General features: G+C 42.3%; 1 protein-coding gene across 1 annotated transcript in view; it reads right to left on the minus strand.

Moving 5' to 3' along the window:
- Positions 1-13,945, minus strand: part of LOC119777371 (titin-like) — a 214,274-nt gene that overhangs the window by 142,859 nt on the left and 57,470 nt on the right. Inside the window, exons 43-59 of the mRNA XM_038276228.1 lie at positions 13,634-13,915; positions 13,269-13,547; positions 9,346-9,633; positions 8,977-9,255; positions 8,599-8,880; positions 8,161-8,439; positions 7,778-8,056; positions 6,273-6,551; positions 5,888-6,175; positions 5,523-5,801; positions 5,038-5,319; positions 4,526-4,804; positions 4,163-4,441; positions 3,244-3,522; positions 2,872-3,159; positions 2,514-2,792; positions 2,043-2,324 (exon numbers count right to left, since the gene is read on the minus strand). Of these exons, the coding sequence (XP_038132156.1) occupies positions 2,043-2,324; positions 2,514-2,792; positions 2,872-3,159; positions 3,244-3,522; positions 4,163-4,441; positions 4,526-4,804; positions 5,038-5,319; positions 5,523-5,801; positions 5,888-6,175; positions 6,273-6,551; positions 7,778-8,056; positions 8,161-8,439; positions 8,599-8,880; positions 8,977-9,255; positions 9,346-9,633; positions 13,269-13,547; positions 13,634-13,915 (4,782 nt within the window). The remainder of the gene's footprint in view (positions 1-2,042; positions 2,325-2,513; positions 2,793-2,871; positions 3,160-3,243; positions 3,523-4,162; positions 4,442-4,525; positions 4,805-5,037; positions 5,320-5,522; positions 5,802-5,887; positions 6,176-6,272; positions 6,552-7,777; positions 8,057-8,160; positions 8,440-8,598; positions 8,881-8,976; positions 9,256-9,345; positions 9,634-13,268; positions 13,548-13,633; positions 13,916-13,945) is intronic.

The raw sequence follows: 13,945 nt of genomic DNA on the forward strand, positions 1-13,945 counted from the left end.
GATTTTCAGAGAAACAGATTTCTAGGACTTTGTTGGCTCTAATAATCAATACAGAAATAAACACTAAAAATAAATCTGTGTGTGTAACAATTCTATATGAGTTATACATAAAGTGAATTAATAAAATAAATTAGAATGATTCTGAGATTCACTGAAATATACCTTTATAAATAAAGTTAAAGAAAACTAAATGTAGCCATGTTATGTAGGAGTCAGGGCTATGGCTATGCTATGGCCTAAATAAGATCAGACTGTTGGAAAAACATGTGAAATCTTCATTTCTTTAAGACTCGTTCATAAACAGCAGCTCCTAAAAAAAGAACAGGCTGGACATTAAAGTGGAATAATGCATTTAAAGTGTATTTTAATAAAGGGGAGATGCAACTGAAGGCACATAAATGAGTGCAGTTAGTGGAAGGAAAAACTGCTGTCTGATTAGATGAAATATGTGATGTTTCTCAACTAGAAATAAAATGTTAGGTAAAATTGTGAGTATGGATTGATTAAGGTGATTTTTTTAATCCACTATAGATCACAATGTTATGTAATGCAACTTCTAGGTTGTGTTATTAATGTCAGCTTACTAAGTACTAATTAAAATGGGGTAGTGTTAGCCTCGTCAGACCATCCTGATCTCGCGAGCTTTCAAGGTTTCACTCGCAGATCAGTCTGGCTACTTTCCGTTAAAGAAAATTTGGAGCCGTTCACCAAACGAACGTCCAGTCAGCATTGGCTTTGAGGCGGGTTGAGGTGTGACGCAACGAGAAGCGCGACAGTTCAGTCTAAAGAACATGGCGGCTTCAGCCGATGAAACTAGCATTAGCGTGGCTATCGAGCAAGTTTTATCGGAATTACAGAGTATTTCGTAACTGAAAGAAGAGCAAAACACTGCTCTGGAGGCTTTTCTCAGACAAAAAGCTGTTTTTGCTCTTCTCCCGACTGGTTTCGGCAAGAGTTTGATCTATCAATTGGCTCCTCTTGTCGCTCTGTTAGTACGTCATATGCTTCGTTGATCTGATTGCTTTATTTGGCCCGTCTATCACCAACATAGGCCAATCAGCTAACCAGTATTTTCGCCCCTTCCCAAAATTACTTCAACGGCAGGTTTCCAGATGGATATGCTGAGCAAATCTATCTGGCGGAGTCAGGTTAGGGTAGTGTTGCACTGCATGTTGAAACTGCTTCTGAAAGAAGACTTAATAAGTTGTCTTTGGGTTGTCCTGTCGTGGACTGGGCACTTCTGGTCCCATCAGTGGGGACCAGAAGTGAGGGATTGTATTTGAGTCAATGAGTCGATGCAATCAACTGGTTTTCCTTAGATTAGAAAATTTTGTATCAATTTGACTATATGATCTGGTTGAACTGTAAAGTGCCTTGAGATGACATGTGTTGTGAATTTGGCGCTATATAAATAAACTGAATTGAACTGAATCAGTGCTGCTTATCCCTGCAAGGATAAGCAATTATAGATAATGGGCGGACTGATAATTGAAATGTGAGTGACAGGAAAGGGGGTTGAGATTTCTCTAAGTAAACTAAAGAAAGAATAATCTGTTGTAATTAAAACTAAAGAGGCCATTATGTATGAATTTAGATTCTTTATAAAATCTGTTAATCTATTCAATGGTTCAGATGGTGCATTTGTCATTGGAGATCAGTTTTGACTTGATAACAGTCTAGATTATGTGGTTAGAAAGAGCTGGAAGAATTTCTACAAGTTATTATTTAGTAAAATGGGAAAAAGGAACAGTTTGAAAGTTTAGGAAGTAGGTTTTAGTGAGCAGGTTATTAAGTATGGGTGAAATATCAAGGTTATTGAGAAAATATGTTAGGATTTAATTTCATTAATCATGTTGGTTAAAGAGGTCAACAATAATGTTTAATTTGAGCAAAAGACAGATGTTAAGTCAATCTGATGAATTATTAAAATGAGCACTTCTGATTGTGATTGCTCTGAATTAGGACAGAGATAAGGTAGATTGTTACGGACGTCAGCTTTAGGCGTGAGCACCAAGATATTAGAGCTATGTTAGAAGCCTGACCTTTAACAGAAAGCGTGGTGCTGCAGCTCACGCTGCCCGCATCGTTCTGCGCTTCGCAGGTGTAAACTCCGTCATCATCAAAACTGCAGGACAGCACCTCCAGGACCGCTACCGAGTCAACAAATGACATCCTGTAGTTGCCCCCGTCCGAGACTTTGGTGTCGTGTTTGTACCAGGTCGTTTTCAGAGGGGAGGAGCCACGGACTTTACACTCCAGGTGGAGTGGCTCACCCCGCTTTACAAACTTAGTGGCGGGAAGTTTCAGCACAAACTCAGGTGGTTCTGGAAGTCCAAAACACAGACAATAAGCAGCAGGAAGCACACAAAACAGACAGTAACAGAAGACAGGAGCTGACAATCATGAGCTTGCAACACAACATGTTTAGATTAACTATATAGGAGCTACAGAAAGGAGGAACAATAAGTTCAGCAGTCGCATTAGATGGATTGATTCAGAAAATGTGGTCCAACCTTTGACCGTCAAATCTGCACTACAGCGTACAGAACCAGCATCGTTGCTGACTTGGCAGGAGTAAACTCCACTCTGAGTTATGGCCACTGAGTAGAGCTCCAAGAAGCAGGACATGTCATCCACACCCATGAAACACGTTGGACCGGTCATGAGCTCCGTGTCGTCCTTGAACCATTTGACCGCAAAGGGCGGCGTGCCCGTGAATGTGCTTTTGAATCGGACCATGGCATTGGGTAGAGCCGCCTGTGACTCGGGCAGCACCACAAAGCTTGGAGGCTCTGAAGGCAACACAGCAAACTAGGTTAAAGTAATCACTCACCTTTGTTGTCTTAGGACATTACTACCAGCCAAACTGACCTTTGACCCTAAGGGATCCACTACATTCACAGCTCCCAGCTGCATTGGTCAGTTTGCATGAATACAATCCAGCATCAGATCTCTCAAGCTGTTCAATCTCCACAGACACAGAGTTGTCCTGCTGAATCAGTTTGTGTTTGACACCACTGGAGACTTTACTCCCATCTTTCTGCCACTCCACAGAGATTGGGAGGGAACCAGATATTTTACAGCAAATCTGAACAAAGGAGCCCAGAATCTCCTGCATGTCTACCAGTGGTTTGATGAAGCTTGGAGGAATTACTTGCTCTGTTGCCAAGAAAGGATTAATGAGATCAATATGATTTCACATTGGTGTAAATGACAGAGTGTTATCAGGATGGTCATACCAACCTGAAACAACCACTTTAACTTTGCAAGAACAGCTGCTTATGTGGTTTGACACCTCAAACATGTACTCTCCTTCATCTGCTGTTTGAGCAGCCTGAATTTTCAGGCTGCTGATGTTGTTCTCAAAGATCAGCTTGTGCTGCCTGATGGACTGAAGTTCCTTTCCATCTTTCATCCACTTCACTTTGAGCTCAGGCGAGCCTTTCACCTTGCAGTCCAGATTGACTGGATCTCCCACAGTTACCTTGATCTCCTCAGGTTTTTCTACGATCTGAGGGGGTTCTACAACGCAAAGCAAATTCAAGGTCAAAGAATTTCCTCGCTTTGATGATCATTTACTGGCCACTATATTAGGCACACCAGTTCTCTCCCATGCTGACTTGACTAGGTGGATTAAGCAGTAGTTAAGACGACTTGCTGAAGTTCAAACATAGGATGAAAAAGGGATGTAATTGATTTCATACATGGCATGTTTTCTGGTTCTAGGCAGGCCCACCCATTTTATTTGCAATGCTTACAACATGCTCCATTGACAACCTTCCTATCTTTTTCATGAGATAAGAAAAATGAAACTGCTGATTTAAAGAATATGGTTATCATGTTCATATACAATGTGTAAAACCTTATGGCAAATGGGTGATAGCAGCATCTGATTAACCTCTGTTGCAGCTAAGAAGTTCGAATAGTGGGGTGCAGTGATGTAGTCAAGACCACACCAACCAAGACCAAGGAGTACCAAGACCAAGACAAGGCCAAGACCTTTAGATATCAAGACCAAGACAATTCCAAGACAATATAAGGTCTTGGTCTGGTCTTGGTTCCCAACCCTTTGGAACACTTGGGGTACTACCAAGTTATACATAATAAGTTGGTATGTAAGTATAAAAAATAAGGAATTAGGCTCATTGGTTGAGTAGGTTACCTTGCACGGTGAGTGTAGCGAAGCATTTATCTTGCCCAGCCTCGTTAACCACCTGACAGGTGTACCTGCCTGCCTGAGTTGCTCCACAGGTAGCAATCTTTAGAGTCGCTATATTATTTTCAAATGATTTCTCAATGTTTGGATCCTCCAAAATCCAGTTGTCATCTTTCTGCCATTGGACAGAAAGAGTTGGAGAACCCACCACAACACACTGAAACTCTGCCCCTTTACCCAGAACAGTAACACTGTCCTCAATCCTCTTGGTAAATGTTGGGGGCACTATTGGGGAAAAACATAGTTAAGTTAGCTGCTTTTAGCTCAAAAACTAAAGATACAAGACTTTTTGAATTTACAGAAACCAACCTTTGAGGCTGAGAGTTGTCTTACAAGTACAGCTCCCCACCTCGTTAGCTACAGTACACTGATATTCACCAACATCTACACCATCACATCTGTGAATCTCAAGAGTTAAGGTGTCATTCAACTGGGAGAAGGCATGTTTGGCACTGGGCTTGATCTCTTTTCCATCTTTGTGCCAGGTTATATCAAAGGGACCTGTTCCAGCAACCTGACACTCAAAACAAGCTGTGGAACCCTTCACAACATCAACCAGAGAAAGGTCTTTGATAAAAGATGGTGGTTCTGAGAGGAGAGGAGAGAAGACAAACCTTCAACTTTTCTTACAAAGGTCACTATCTAATAAATGATACATGATGAACAGTTGTTTTGTCACAGATTCATTAGGACGATTCGTTTCCAGGAGATTTTTGCTTATTCTTTCTTGATAAGAAACATACTCCCCTAGAATCTGTGACAATTTAAGTTTTAAGGTAACTTCCAAGGGTAGGGATCCTTGGAACTCCAGCCCAACAAACCTTTGACTTTGAGCTCCATGCTGCAGCTCTCACTACCAGCCTCATTGCGAGCCTCACAGTAGTAAAGGCCTCCGTCTTTGATTTCAGCTGCACAGACCTCCAGAGTGGCCACAGAATTTACAAATGCCATCTTGTAGCGATCACCGGCACTGATCTCAGAGCCCTCCTTAAACCAGTAGATGTCTATCTCAGGTGTGCCTGTCACCTGGCACTCAAACATTTTGTTTTGACCAGGACGCACTACAGACACCCGGGCCGGGGTCTGGGTAAACTTTGGTGGCTCTGGGAATTAGAATAAAAAGCCAAATGAGAAGTGGAATAATTACTGTGGGGAAACATTCAGGATGAGGATCGCAATGTAATACTAACTGAGGTGAAAATTGTTCACAAATATTGAGAACCACTGGTTCAGACCATGAATGTTGAATAAGGTAATATGATGTTATTTATAACAGAGATTCATATAGAAAATAAAAACAGATAACCTTTGACAAAAAGCGTTGCTTGGCAGGAGGTAGAGCCCACATCATTCTGAATTTCACATACATAATCTCCTGAATCTGAGCTCTTAGCAAAGAAAAGCTCCAGTGAGGTGGATGTGTTGTCTTTCATCACAGAGCAGTTTGCACTTGATAAAATCTCTTTCTTGTTTTTAAACCATTTGATTGTCAAGGGTGGTGTGCCAGAGAGCAGTACATTGAACTGGACCTTAGATCCAGGTAAAACATTCATGGATTCAGGCTTTTCAAGAATGCATGGTGGTTCTGAAAGAGAGAGGCAAACCGCTGCTTGTAAAGACCTGCCAGAAAAATCTAGCTAGTTAGTAAAAAACCTATACAACAGTTCAGACCTTTCACAAGTAAGATTGCAGAGCACTGGACTGTCCCTGCTTTGTTTTTGGCAATGCAGGTGTAACTCCCACCATCTTTAAGGTGAAGATCCAAGACTTCTAGGCAAGCAACATTCTCAAAGAATGTACATTTATTTTTCTCGTCGACCTGAATCTCCTTTTCATCTTTAAACCATTGGATGGTAATTGGCAGGGAGCCTGAGACAAGGCATTCCAGATGAGCGAATGATCCTTTAATTCCTTCTGTCTGCTTCAGTTTCCTCGTGAAAGATGGAGGAATTATTTGGTCTAAGATGAGTTACAGAAAAAAGGGGTTAGAGCTGCAAATCAGTTTAAATAAAAGAAATATGCCCTTAGAATTGAACCTAACAAATCAAGCACTGACCCAGAACTGTGAGCGTGGCCTCACAAGAGCTTTGTCCGACATCATTAGAAATCTCAAAGGTAAATTCCCCTATGTCACTTTTCTCAGTTTTGAGAATCTTGAGCACAGAGCTTGTGTCTGTGCTTTGTATTTTAAACCTCTGTCCTGAGGCAAGCTCCTTCCCTGCTCTTAGCCATCTGGCCTTAAGGGTTTTTGTGCCGGAGAATCTGACCTCCATTGTGGCTGGATCCCCCTGAGTCACACTGATGGACTTGGCCTCCTCTGTGATCTTAGCTGGTTCTGGGATACCAAGGAGAATGTCAGCCAAACTATCAACAATGATGTATAAAATAAACAATTCAAAAATATATTTGTTTCTGGTTTTCTTGTAAAGTCATTCATATCTGTCCAAGCCCAAATTGGTCCTATTTCCTGAAGGTATGGGTCTACCTAGTTTTTTTTTTTCTATTTCTGTTTTTTTTACAATGATTAGTGGTTGATGGTTGCTATCATGTCCTCTACCTTCTAAATGGAAATGGCTTCTTGATACATGTAAGAAAATTAAAAAGGAAATAGCCCCGAGGGAAAGATAGGGTGCTCTTGGTTGACCTAATTTATAGCTTTTAAAGGTATAGTGGACCATCTTCTTTTGGTTTATATTTCTGGGGGCTCATGATATCTACTACTTGTCCCACTTACCAGTATGTGTGATTTGCTCTCCTGACACTGTTGAATGTGCTCATTTCTTGTTACTAGTTTGCTAGTTTCCTTCTGCTGAACATGTGCACTGCTAGTGCTTACGCTTCTGATTAGGTTTCAGTGATGAATTAGTGGCAAATCTGACATAGCTTAATGTAAATCTTCTTGGGCTACTTTTACTGTCTTCAAACGGTGGAGACAGACCGTAAAAACATGCTTAGACATTTGATAGGTGATCTCAGTCAGGAGCAGAAATTAGGTAGGGTGGGCTTTTCAGTTATTCAGAAAGTGACTTGGGCTTACTTACTGTAACATTACTGTAAAAATCATCCACTATACCTTTAAGCCATTACCTAAACACTGCACTTTGACAAACAGTTACATATAGTAATTAGGTAAAAAACTATAATGACTCATATTAACTTGGACTAAATTAGATTTGTATAGCTAGATACAAATTCTGCCTAAATGCCTTTTTTTTTTTATTGGAGTTTTTACGGCACTAGTTGATAATTTTTTCGACAGTAGGCTGACAGGAAAGGGGGCACGAGGGAGGGGGAGAGACATGGGGGAAAGGACCACAGGCCGGATTCGAACCCCACTTGCCCACATCGAGCAGTAAGGCATGTACATGGGTTGTGTACACTGTCCACTGTCTACCTGCACGCCCCTAAATGCCTTTTAAATTGCTTTGATGTGATATTTGTAGTGGATTGTGCTTATTGTTGCACCCTGCTTCAATTACATAATTTTTAATTTAATGTATAGGTCTTGATGAAATATAGGAGTTACTTAAAGCTGGCAGAGTTTAAAAACGTTTAACCTACCTTTGACTGTCAACACAGCTGAGCAAGTCTGGCTGCCAGCCTGATTTTGTGCCTGACATGAGTATTTCCCTCCATTTTGGCTCTGCAAGCCGCTGATCTGCAACAGCGCCGTCTGGTTCTCATATGAAACGTGAAAATTTTCCATTGCTTTTAGCTCATGGTTGTCTTTGAGCCAGGACACTGCAATTGGCTCAGTACCCTTCAGTGTGCACTGAAGAGAAACATCGCAGCCAACCAACGAACTCAGGTTCTCCAGCTTTTTTACAAAAGATGGTGGTTCTACAAGTAAATGGTGTCATTAGTCATTTGTAAGCATTTATAGTTGGTAAACAACTGATAAAGTTTTTAACTTTAAGGATAAAACACAGCTTCATCAGACCAACCTTTGAGTGTCACTTTACATTCACAGGTTGATTTCCCCACTTCATTCTCAACTATGCACTGGTACAAACCAACATCTCCCGCCTCAACCAACTGCACCTGCAGGGCCACCAGATCGTCTTTAACTTTGATTCTGTGTCTTTTGTCGTTTCTGATCGCTTTAGAGTTTTTATAAAATGCCACAGTGAATGGAGCAGAACCAGAGACTTGGCCCTCCAGTACCATCTCAGAACCTTTCACCACATTTTTAGGCTCCAAGCTACGAACAAACACTGGTGGTTCTGGAAGACAGCATTGGTGTATATCAGTGAGGTGAAGACTGGACAGTCATTAGCAAAGGTTTTCTGTAAATATTTCCCGTAGACTTTATAAATAGACTATATTTTACTAAAAGGACATAACTATAGAAATTCAGGAGTGCCTCCTGTAAATATACCAACCTTTGACAGAAACTGTACTGCTGCAGCGGTCACTGCCTGCTTCACTTGACGCCACACAGACATAATCTCCACTGTCCTCAACTGCACAGTTTAATATTTCAAGAGTTGCCTCTATATCAGTCTCACTGATCATGTATTTAGGACCAGAGCCGATCTCCATCTCATCCTTGAACCATTTGAAACTGATGACAGGGCTACCTGACACTCTGCACTCCAACCTGGTGGAGTCACCACTGGTAACCAGCTTGGTTGCATCAAGCTTCCGTACAAACACGGGAGGTTCTGAAAGAAGAGGTTAGAATTTATGACGGGACAGACGACATGTTAGCGTTACATAAATACCAGGGTTTTTACTACATGTGTGTTAAGGACGGACACCTTTCACGAAGAGGACTGCAGAACAATCCACTTTCCCAGCATCGTTGGACACTTGGCAAGTATATTTAGAAGAATCAGTGGGCTTCACTGAATGCAGTTCCAGAGAGCTGGAAGAAGCGTCTTTCTTTATGAAATAAATTCCTCCAGTTACAACCTCCTTCTCCTCTTTGAACCATTTCACAGCCAAAGGAGCAGTTCCAGTGAAGGCCGCTCTAAAGGAAACCTTGGCTCCTGGTATAACATCCTGGTTGTCTGGTTTCTCTGTGAACACTGGGGGCTCTGGAGCCCAGCAACAAAAAAGGTGCCGACATAAGTCCCTCAAACATCACACATCAAAAGTAAAAGCAAATTGAGAGAATGACTCATAACCTTTGACGTAGAGTGTGCCACTAGTCTCTTTAAAGCCGGCTGAGTTGGTGGCTCGGCATTTGTAAACTCCAGAGTCAGCCTTTTCCAGCCGACTGACTCTCAGTGTAGCAGAGCTTTCTTTGAACTCGGGTTGAAATTTGGCCCCTGGCTCTATTTGCTGGTCATCTTTGAACCAAACAATGGTCATCGGCTGGGACCCAGACACCTTGCAGTCCATCGATACGTCATTACCAATGTTGCCATCAACTCTTTTTAAGGACTTAGTGAAAGTCGGAGGCATTATCCGATCTGGAAAAAACATATTTTTTGTTGACATTGTTTTGTGTTGTTTCTGTAAAGAGCTGCTAAGCTAAAATCAGGAGAACTTCATTTACTAACAAAAGTCTCCTCAGTGTCTTTGAATGTTTGTATTCATACGGCTTAATTTGCAGATTATCTTAAACCAATTTTTATTTTCATCATCCTTGGAAAATTTAGACCCACTTTCTTTGCGTTCCTCCTCTGCTTGCCCGTTTAAAATACTTAAAACATTTCAGACACACTTAATCTACACTTTCTAGACTTGAAGCAATTTACAGACATTTCATTTCTACCATAAAATTTTTGGAGAATTGTTTTGGCAGATTTTTGTGATTGTTCAGCCATATCACTGTTTTATGCCGGAAAACATGCTTTCCTTCTATTAAATTAACTCAGTGATTCAGCATAAAAAAGGACTGATGTGGTCACCTAATCAATCACAAAGAGAAATCACTACTTATGCTGACAAAAAATGTAACCTATAGTTACACCTCCCCACATTCTCCAGGAAGACAGGAAGTAGGCATGATCCAAAGTGGAGAATGACAGGAAGTAGGCATGATCCACAGTGGAAGTGGACAGGAAGTAGGCATGCTCCAAAGTGGACAACGACAGGAAGTAGGCATGATTCACAGTGGAAGTGGACAGGAAGTTGGCATGCTCCAAAGTGGACAATGACAGGAAGTAGGCATGATCCAAAGTGGACAATGACAGGAAGTAGGAATGATCCACAGTGGAAGTGGACAGGAAGTAGGCATGATCCAAAGTGGACAATGACAGGTAGTAGGCATGATCCACAGTGGAAGTGCACAGGAAGTAGGCATGATCCAAAGTGGACAATGACAGGAAGTAGGCATGATTCACAGTGGAAGTGCACAGGAAGTAGGCATGATCCAAAGTGGAGAATGACAGGAAGTAGGCATGATCCAAAGTGGAGAATGACAGGAAGTAGGCATGCTCCAAAGTGGACAATGACAGGAAGTAGGCATGATCCAAAGTGGACAATGACAGGAAGTAGGCATGATCCACAGTGGAAGTGGACAGGAAGTAGGCATGCTCCAAAGTGGACAACGACAGGAAGTAGGCATGATTCACAGTGGAAGTGGACAGGAAGTTGGCATGCTCCAAAGTGGACAATGACAGGAAGTAGGCATGATCCAAAGTGGACAATGACAGGAAGTAGGCATGATCCAAAGTGGACAATGACAGGAAGTAGGCATGATCCACAGTGGAAGTGGACAGGAAGTAGGCATGATCCAAAGTGGACAATGACAGGTAGTAGGCATGATCCACAGTGGAAGTGCACAGGAAGTAGGCATGATCCAAAGTGGACAATGACAGGAAGTAGGCATGATTCACAGTGGAAGTGGACAGGAAGTTGGCATGCTCCAAAGTGGACAATGACAGGAAGTAGGCATGATCCAAAGTGTACAATGACAGGAAGTAGGCATGATCCACAGTGGAAGTGGACAGGAGGAAGGCATGATCCAAAGTGGACAATGACAGGAAGTAGGCATGATCCACAGTGGAAGTGGACAGGAAGTTGGCATGCTCCAAAGTGGAAGTGGACAGGAAGTAGGCATGATCCACAGTGGAAGTGGACAGGAAGTAGGCATGCTCCAAAGTGGACAATGACAGGAAGTAGGCATGATCCACAGTGGAAGTGGACAGGAGGTAGGCATGATCCAAAGTGGACAATGACAGGAAGTAGGCATGATCCACAGTGGAAGTGGACAGGAAGTTGGCATGCTCCAAAGTGGAAGTGGACAGGAAGTAGGCATGATCCACAGTGGAAGTGGACAGGAAGTAGGCATGATCCACAGTGGAAGTGGACAGGAAGTAGGCATGCTCCAAAGTGGAAGTGGACAGGAAGTAGGCATGATCCACAGTGGAAGTGGACAGGAAGTAGGCATGCTCCAAAGTGGACAATGACAGGAAGTAGGCATGATCCAAAGTGGACAATGACAGGAAGTAGGCGTGATCCACAGTGGAAGTGGACAGGAAGTAGGCATGATCCAAAGTGGACAATGACAGGAAGTAGGCATGATCCACAGTGGACAATGACAGGAAGTAGGCGTGATCCACAGTGGAAGTGGACAGGAAGTAGGCATGATCCAAAGTGGACAATGACAGGAAGTAGGCATGATCCACAGTGGAAGTGGACAGGAATTTGGCATGCTCCAAAGTGGACAATGACAGGAAGTAGGCATACTCCAAAGTGGACAATGACAGGAAGTAGGCATGATCCAAAGTGGACAATGACAGGAAGTAGGCATGATCCACAGTGGAAGTGGACAGGAAGTAGGCATGATCCAAAGTGGACAATGACAGGTAGTAGGCATGATCCACAGTGGAAGTGCATAGGAAGTAGGCATGATCCAAAGTGGACAATGACAGGAAGTAGGCATGATTCACAGTGGAAGTGCACAGGAAGTAGGCATGATCCAAAGTGGAGAATGACAGGAAGTAGGCATGATCCAAAGTGGAGAATGACAGGAAGCAGGCATGATCCAAAGTGGACAATGACAGGAAGTAGGCATGATCCACAGTGGAAGTGGACAGGAAGTAGGCATGCTCCAAAGTGGACAATGACAGGAAGTAGGCATGATCCACAGTGGAGAATGACAGGAAGAAGGCATGATCCAAATTGGAAGAGAACAGGAGAGGATCACAGAGGAACGAGGGACCTACCCACTCCAGCCGGTGAACAATACCTCCTTAACGACCAACCCTTAACCATCATAGACAGGTTTCAGGTATTACAGGAGACAATCCCCCCCTTAATGGCAATCCCCCCTTTAACAACCCCTAGAATCATAGACAGGTTCAGATATTACAGGCTAACGATGGGACTAAACGACCCATTCATCGGTTATCATTTGCATGTTTCCAAGCGATACAAGGCTTTGTCTATATAAGACTCAAACTCACTGGGGATCCAGACATTTGAATTGAGAAAGCTTCCTGGAGAGGTGGCGAAACGTCTTCAAATCTTGAAAACCAAGTCCAGTGGATATTTTTTGAATTTTTACGGAATGACTATGACCTGGATGACTGAGAACCTTCATCAGCAACAGGAAAGAGGCTAACTCCAAAGTGGAAGAGGACAGGAAAGAGGCTTGCTCCAAAGTGGAAGAGGACAGGAAAGAGGCTTGCTCCAAAGTGGGGAATGACAGAAAGTTGGCATGCCGTAAACTGGAGGTGGACAGGAAGAAGGAATTTTCTTGCTGTTTTAGGTTTAAGTGAAACAAAGTCAGGATAAAGTGAAAAAGACTTGGAAAAAACTTTTCTTTTTTTGTTGGTTATTGATCAGAGAGCTGGTTTTTCAACATTAGAATTGTGATTCTATATCAAAGTTTCTAAAATTTCCCACACTAATTCATAAAAGGTTTTTTTAACCATTTAAAATCAACTGCCTACATTTTTTGCTAGAAAAAAACCCCCAAAACTTGTACAGGTAGACCAGAGAGGAAGGTGAAGCAGAAAGTATTTGGTTTGAGAAATCTTAAACTGTTTAAAGTTTCACACTGACAAGCAGAAGGAGAATTTAAATAATGGATAGCCCCAAACATTATGCAAAAACCTGTTTTTTTTTCTTATTATTTGTGAAAAGGCAAGCAAACCTAATACGGTGACTGAGAATGTGCACTGGTCTTTCCCGACTTTATTGGACACTTCCATCCTGTAGTCCGAAGTGTCTCCTTTCTCCGCTGTCAAAATCTTCATGACGGCTACGTTGTCCTTCACAGTCATCTTATATTTTCTCCCACTGATCATCTCCTTCCCATCTTTGAACCACTTGACTTTCAGCTCTGGGCTTCCACAGACTGTACACTCAAACGTGGCTGATTCGCCTGCAGTCACACTAATGGACTCTGCAGGTTCTACAACTCTAGCCGGTTCTGGTGTTGGAAACAGATTTAGTGGTTATCAAGGGAAAGACTTTTTTACAACCTGTGAAACATTTGCATTTAAGATTTCTTCTGACCTTGCACAATCAGGGTAGCTTCACATTTCTGCTGCCCGGCATCATTTTCTGCCTGGCATGAATACTTTCCGGCATGACCAATCGCCACTGCTGTTAAAGAAAGGCTTGCGATGCCATTTTCAAAAACCATCTTAATGTTTGGATCATCGTCTCTGAGTATTTCAGAGTTTTTCAGCCATTTAACAGTAATGGGAGCTGATCCCTTTATGGTTCCTTGTAGCTTGACTGCATTTCCCAACACTGCTGTAACACTTTCAACTCTTTTAGAGAAAGATGGCGGCTCTACAAAAACATGTTAAAAGTTAAAAGCAG

The sequence above is a fragment of the Cyprinodon tularosa genome, unplaced genomic scaffold (assembly GCF_016077235.1).
Source record: "Cyprinodon tularosa strain WSP-4 unplaced genomic scaffold, ASM1607723v1 ctg123, whole genome shotgun sequence".
Taxonomy (NCBI): Eukaryota; Metazoa; Chordata; class Actinopteri; order Cyprinodontiformes; family Cyprinodontidae; genus Cyprinodon; species Cyprinodon tularosa.